General features: G+C 52.8%; 1 protein-coding gene across 2 annotated transcripts; it reads left to right on the top strand.

Moving 5' to 3' along the window:
- Positions 1 to 520: 520 nt before the first annotated feature.
- Positions 521 to 6,062, top strand: Tmem270 (transmembrane protein 270). 2 transcript variants are annotated; one of them, XM_052754765.1, is made up of 3 exons: positions 1,266 to 1,898; positions 4,410 to 4,850; positions 5,761 to 6,062. In XM_052754765.1, the coding sequence occupies exons 1-3, from the start codon at positions 1,827 to 1,829 to the stop codon at positions 6,043 to 6,045; spliced, it is 798 nt and encodes a 265-aa protein (XP_052610725.1). In that variant the 5' UTR covers positions 1,266 to 1,826; the 3' UTR covers positions 6,046 to 6,062. The 2 variants fall into 2 exon arrangements, 1 of the variants encoding a protein (XP_052610725.1); XR_008221912.1 differs by lacking the exons at positions 1,266 to 1,898; positions 5,761 to 6,062 and adding an exon at positions 521 to 1,189 and having other exon boundaries at positions 4,410 to 4,522.
- The last annotated feature ends 1,081 nt before the right edge of the window (positions 6,063 to 7,143 follow it).

Here is a 7,143-nt window from a genome sequence, read left to right as displayed (position 1 = left end):
AGGCAGAGGTAGGCAGATCTTTGTGAGTTCGAGGCCAGCCTGGGCTACAGAGCGAGATCCAGGAAAGGTTCCAAAGCTACACAGAGAAACCCTGTCTCGAAAAACCAAAAAAAAAAAAAAAAAAAAAAAAAAAAAGAAACTTGAAATAGCAGGGTGCGAGGCAGAAGAATCAGAAGTTAGCCTCAGACACACAGAGAGAAATGGAGGCCAAGCTGGATGTATTGCTTGTCAAACATGTGCAAGATCCTGGTTTCAACCCCTAGTTCTGTACAAATAAAGAGGGGGGCGGTGGGGCGCATGCCTTTAATCCCATTACTCAGGAGGCAGAGCCAAGCAGATCTCTGAGTTTGAGGCCAGCCTGGTCTACAGAGCTCATTCCAGAACAGCCAGGGCAACACATAGAAACCCTGTCTCGGGGGCGCGGGGGCAGGGAGAGGAAGAAAGAGGAAGGAAGGAAGGAAGGAAGGAAGGAAGGAAGGAAGGAAGGAAGGAAGGAAGGAAGGAAGGAAGGAAGGAAGGAAGGAAGGAAGGAAGGAAGGAAGGAAGGAAGGAAGGAAGGAAGGAAGGAAGGAAGGAAGGAAGGAAGGAAGGAAGGAAGGAAGGAAGGAAGGAAGGAAGGAAGGAAGGAAGGAAGGAAGGAAGTGGGGTGGTTTGGAAGGAAGGAGGTGGGGTGGTTTGAAGATTGTGAGTCTCATTATCTCTGCGTGGTTCCTCTTCTTGTAACCCAGGCATTGACCGGAAATGCACAAGGAACGCTCTCAGGAGCCCCAACAAGCCTCTTACTGGAAACCGGCCTCGCAGGTGATTTGGCAAAAATCAGAAATTTTCTCAGGCCGGGCGCGTCCTGCTGGCCCCGCGGTGTTTTCCGCCCCCACGCGGCAGCGTTGCGGTACTGCGCCCGCGCGGAGTGCTTCTAGGTCTTGCTCTGAGGGGGACGCGATCATGCTTCTCCAGCGGGGATCCAGAACGGCGCCCACTGGCATGGTGCAAGGCAGCATCCACTGGTCCCTCGGTGCTCTGGTCCTCTGTATGGGGGAACTCCAACAGAGTGCATCGTTCTCCAGCCGGATGTTGATGGGAAGAGAGAAGGGGCAGGTAGGGAGGCTGAGGACAGAGGGATCTCAGTTGAGGGAGCTAAACTGAGGCTCCTCCCGCGGCAAATTGGCTCCCCTCGGACCCAACCTGGAAGGTAAGGCCATAGATTCCATCTCCTCCAGCCTTCTCTGTTTCCTTTTTCCCTCCCTCCCTCCTCACCATCCATGCCCGGCAGGTAAACTAGACTGATTCTGAGATGTGCTCTGAGCTGTTTCCCCAGGGGTCCCCAACCACAGGTTACCCAAAGCCTAAACCTGCTATTAATACACCTGCTGTGAATGGCTATCCTGGGCTACAGGGTGAGTGTGCCTCCAAACAAAAACCAAATCCAAATAAAAAAGGCTAGGTGTGGTGACTCATGCCTGCTGTTCCAGCTTTCGGGAAGTGGAGGCAGGAGGATCAGGACTTCAAGGTCATCTTTGGCTACATAGCTGGTTTGAGGCCAGCCTGTGCTACCTGAGACCTTCTCTTAAAAAATAAATGAATAAAAAGAAAGAAAGACAGGCAGGATAGATAAAGAACTGATCCTAGAGATCAGCCATCCATCTGGTCCGTGGTCACAGCATAGCCAGATTTGACCTGAGGTCTCAGATGAGGGGGGAAAGCGGATCTAGAGAAAGGGACAGTGGCCCATGTGGCAACTGGGTCCCCATGGTAACTAGACCCCCACCCTGTGGCATCTGTGAGGTCACCCTGCCTCTCCTGGCTGGAGGAATGGATGGAGGCCAGACATGGAGGCCGCTCCCCAGGCCAGATCCAGCCTCCTCAGAATTCTGCTGCGGGTTGGGAAGCTCTCTGTGATGGTAAGCATGGTGGGGATAGGGGACCTGGAGAGATTCAGCGGTTCCTGGCCACCAGGGAATAACCACCGTACTCCCAGAAGCCCCATTCCCAGACTACTGTGGCATGGCCGTCTATCAGCCATCTTCCTTCCTCCCCTCCCCCTCCTTTCTTTCCTCTCTTCTCCTTCCTTCTTTTTGTTTACGTATTTTTCGAGACAAGGTCTCATTATGTAGCCCTGGCTGTCCTGGTACTTGCTATGTACAGCAGGCTGGCCTTGAACTCCCGGAAATCTGCCTGCCTCTGCCTCCCCCAGCGCTGAGACTAAATATGTACACCATTACACCTGGTCCTTTCTTTCCTTTAAAAAATATTTTGTGGTGTGTGTGCGTGTGTGTGTGTGTGCGTGCGTGCGTGCGTGTGTGTGTGCGTGCATGCGTGTGTGTGCGCGCGCGTGCGTGTGTGTGTGTGCGTGTGTGTGTGCGCGTGTGTGTGTGCGTGTGTGTGTGCGTGCGTGTGTGTGCGCGTGTGTGTGTGTGCGTGTGTGTGCGTGCGTGTGTGTGTGTGTGTGTGTGTTGGGAGTCATTTCTCCCCTTCCACCATGTGGGTCCTGGGTTTCGAACTCAGGTCATCAGGCTTGGCAGCAAGCACCTTTACCTGCTGAGCCATCTCACTGACCCACTTTCCCTTTCCTCTCCCTGCCCTTCCCCTCCTCCTGCGTCCCCCCTCCCTTCCCCCCCTTCTTATTTCCTTCTGGTGTGAATGCCTGTGGGTGTGATGTGTGTACATGTGTGTGGATGCACATGCCTGTGGCCGCACACAGAAGCCACAGGAAGGCCCCGGATGCCCTCCACCATCACTCTACCTCCAGCCTCTGAACTTGGAGCTGATGGGGTTGTTTATTTTGTCTTGTCTGGCAGCTTAACAAGCCCCAGAGGTCCCCCTGTCTTCAACTCCTTTGGTGCTGGGGCTGCAGGGATGCCCTGGACCATGCCCACGCTGGCTTATTATTGTGGGTGCTGGGACCCGAACTCTGCTCTAGAGCAGGAAACACTCTTTCTTAACTGCTGAGCCATTTCTCCAGTCCCCACTTCTCGTCCCCCCTACTGCTGTCTCACTATGTGGTCCAGGCTGGACTCAAACTCACCACGCTGCCCAGGCTAGCCTCAAATTCGCTGTATAGCCCAGGCTGGCCTTGAACTCTTGACCCGCTGGGACGACAGGCGTGTGCCCCCCCGATGCCTGGCTTCTTATCCTGGTCCTTCAGAGCCTGCAGTCCCTGGACGCTGACGGTCCTGTGGGCCAGGGGGTCCAGGTTGATCGCCTCTGTCACCCATGGGCTGGAGGCTCTAGGCTCTACCAGGGAGGCTTCCTCTTCAGGAAAGCATTCTCAAGCCCGACCTCACTCCCCTTAATCCCGATCCTTGGTGAAGAGAAGACACTCGTGGTTAACCCGCCACTCAGATGAGAGACCGGGAAATCTAATGTCTCCCCCCCCTCTACCCCTGACAGGAGGTCTGTCATCAATCTCTGCCACCCCTCCCCCACGTCTCGACATCTCTCTGTCCCTAATGAAACCTTTGTTTACAGATGCCGAGGGCAACCAGGGGCACGCCTGGGTACTCGAGGGAAGTCAGCCAGCCTGTATTCAAATCCTGTAGAGTTAAGGGGGAGGTCACATCTACCTATTTGTTTTTAATTTGTTTGTTTGGTTTTTTTTTGAGACAGGATCTCTCTGTGTAGCCTTGGCTGTCCTGGATCTCGCTCTGTAGACCAGGCTGGCCTTGAACTCACAGAGATCCACCTGCCTCTGCCCCCAAGTGCTGGGATTAAAGGCATTCTCCATTACCACCCAGTTGTTTTTATTATTTATTATTATTGTGTGTGTTGGGGGTTGTAGCACCCATGTGGAAGTCAGAGGAAGATTTGGGGGCGTTGGTTCTTTCCTTCCTTTGCACAGGTTCCGGGATCATATTGAGGTCACCAGGCTTGTGGGGCAAGAGCTTTAACCACTGAGCCATCTCTGTTTGTTCCTTTGCTTGGTTTCCTGTAGACTAGGCTAGCTTTGAACTTCCTATGGAGCCAAAGAAAACCTTGAATTCTTGATCTTTCTGCCTCTACCTCCCAACTGCTGAGTCTGCAGGCATGTACCACGTTTCTTGGTTTTATCCACAGCTGAGCTACATCCCCATGCTTGGAAGTCACTCTTTAAAGATTATAGGCCGGGCGGTGGTGGCGCACACCTTTAACCCTAGCACTCAGGGAGGCAAAGGCTGGAGGAGCTTTGTGATCTCCAGGACCATCAGGACTACATAGAGAGACCCTGTCACAAAAGAAACCAAAGTCAAATCAATCAATCAATCAATCAATCAATCCATCACCAATCAATCAAATAAAAGAGGGACTTTTCTTGTGCAGTCAAGTGAACCGAGACTCGGCCCACAGTGACTGGGCAGCCCCTATGTCTAAAGCACAGGTTGGGTTCCACCCAGTTGGGCGGCACTGGTAACGCTGGTGTCCCTGTCTTCCTGCAGCTGCTCCAGAACCGCACGCACTTGTACCGCTTCCTGCTCCTGAAGATGGCTGTCTTTCAGCAGTGGGTGTCGGGGCTGGCCCAGGAGGCCCGGGGCTCCGGCCGTGACCAGACCCACCAGCTTCTGGGAGTCATCATAACCTGCATCCTGAGCTTGGCCCTTCGAGCTGGACTGGCATTGCTGTGGGCCCCGCTGTGGTTGCTGCTCTGCGGACCCAGGCTGGCATACAAAGTCGGGCTGTGCTGCACTCATACTGTGAGACTGGCCCTGGGGCACCTAGGTGCCTGGGAACCTCTGGGCCTGTCTGCAGCCACCACCTTCAGGGACCTGTTTATCTCCTGTCTGCATAGCCTGATGCTGGTGGCCTTGCTGATGCTGCTGTTGACCTGGAGGCTGGTACAGAAAGCTCATCACTTCAGTCTGGGCTGGCTGCCCAGCCAGGTGGGTTGACAGGGATGCAGGCTGGGGATGCTGATAGGCTGGGGACTCTGGCTGTGATCAAGAGCGCTCAGTACTGGCCATGGGCAGGTCCTGGGGCCCACTTAGCATGTTCTTTTTCTTTCTTTCTTTCTTTCTTTCTTTCTTTCTTTCTTTCTTTCTTTCTTTCTTTCTTTCTTTCTCTCTCTCTCTCTCTCTCTCTCTCTCTCTCTCTCTCTCTTCTCTTTTTTAAAGATTTATTTGTTATGTATAGTGTTCTGCTTGCGAGTATGCCTGCCTGCCAGAAGAGGGCGCCAGATCTCATTACAGATGGTTGTGAGCCACCCTGTGGTTGCTGGGAATTGAACTCAGGACCTCTGGAAGAGCAGCCAGTGCTCTTAACCGCTGAGCCATCTCTCCAGTCCCTAGCAAGCTCTTTTTCTTTCTAATTTTTTATTCTTATTTTTAAATAGAGTGTGTGAGTGTTCGTGTGTAATTGTTTGTATTTGTGTGTGTGTGTGTGTGTATGTGTGTGTGTGTGTGCATGTGCATGTGTGTGTGCACATGCAGGCGTCCCCAGAAACCAGAAGAGGACATCAGATTCCCTGGAGCTGGTGTTACAAGGAGCTGTGAGCCACCTGATGTGGATAATGGGAACTGAACTGAAGTCCCCTGCAAGAGCGGTTTATGCTCTTACCCATTAACCTATCTCTCCAGCCCCATAGAATGTTACTTAAAAAAATTATTATTATTCATTTGTGTGTGCACACATATGTGTGTAGGAATACTTGTGCCAGCACACAAGTGGGTGTCCAAGAAAAACAAGATTTGTTTCTCTCCTACCATGTGGGTACTGGGGCTCAAACTCAGTTTTCTGAGCCGTTCCTTTGGCCCTTCCTTACCCACGCTCTTGCTTGCCTGGACCCTCCTGCAGAATTCTGTGTTGCTGGAAACCCTGGCACTCCTGAGACGCCTCTACCTATGGGTGGAGCGCATGACCACACTCACCTCCTGGAACCTGGCCTACCTTGTCACTTGGGTCACCTGCCTTGCTTCCCACCTGCTTCAGGCTGCCTTCGAACACACAGCCCAACTGGCCCAGGCTCAGGAAACCAAGTCCCAGGAGACCTCAGGGCCCCCCTCGCCTCAGTTCTTAATTCCAGAATCCACCACTGAGGCTGGGCCCCTCCCATCCCAGCCTGAAACTCCCGGAGAATAAATGTGTCCCCCACCTGCCTTTCGGACTCATCATCCTTCTACCTAGCTGGACTGGAAAGCTATTCTGTGTCACATGTGTGCATGTGTGTATCTGTGTGTGCTTGTCCTTGGGTACACATGGATGAAATCCCAGGCCCAGGCACCTCTGGGATGGAAATCACATTCCCCAAGCCCCTTTCAGGTATCGCATATCAACTTCCTCAGACACTTTACATATGGTTTGGATTGTCTCCTAGCAACCCCAGCCTCTGGCTTGACTATCATTTTCCACACAAGAAAATTGAGCCTTGGGGATTGGTCATTTCCAAGGTCACGGAACATGTCCCAGCCAGCTCAGGTCTCCAGGTGGCCTTGCTTCCCGGGCTTCTAACTAAATCTACGCCCTTGGTTTTCAGTTCTCCAGGGGCTTAAAGGGAACTGGGCAGTTAGAGACTCTGGCCTCTGGGGGGTGCCAGGACCTCACAGTTTAGAGATGTAGACCAATTCTTGCGAGCATCACTCTCAAGAAAGTCTGGAAGTAGCTCTTTCATTCCCTCACACAAAGCTCTCAATCTCCCCACTCACCATTCATCTGCACACCTGCCAATCCATCCATAGGACCCTCCCTCCCTCCCTCCCTCCCTCCCTCCCTCCCTCCCTCCATCTATGCATCATCATCCCTCCATCCACTCAAAATTCATCCATCTCTCCATCCCTCCAACCATCTCAAATTCACCCATCTATCCTCTCCATCCAAAAGTTCACCAACCCTACCCCACCCACCCATCCATCTACCCCCAAATTCATTCTTCTATCCCCTCACCCCCAAGTCCATCTATCTATTCCCAGATATATCTGTCCACCCTTCCCTCCATTCGTCCACAAATCCACAAGTCTATTCTTCCCTGTCTCCAAAAATGTCACATCACGGAAAGACTGTCAATCTCCCCACCCAGGCATGAGAAGACTGATCCAGCCTCCACAGCCCCTCACTGGTGAGTGAGGGCAGGGTCCTTCAGACGCATTCTAGCTCAGGCTCTGGCCTGGGTCTTAGGTGAGTGATTCTTAGGAGAAAAGAGGAGGGGCTGGTTTTCTGAGAGTCAGCCATCCCCTCCCCCAC

Source organism: Peromyscus californicus, unplaced genomic scaffold (assembly GCF_007827085.1).
Source record: "Peromyscus californicus insignis strain IS unplaced genomic scaffold, ASM782708v3 Scaffold_2__1_contigs__length_46816999, whole genome shotgun sequence".
Lineage (NCBI taxonomy): Eukaryota > Metazoa > Chordata > Mammalia > Rodentia > Cricetidae > Peromyscus > Peromyscus californicus.
Note: the sequence above shows the minus strand (reverse complement) of the source record. Positions and strands in the feature narration are given on the sequence as shown.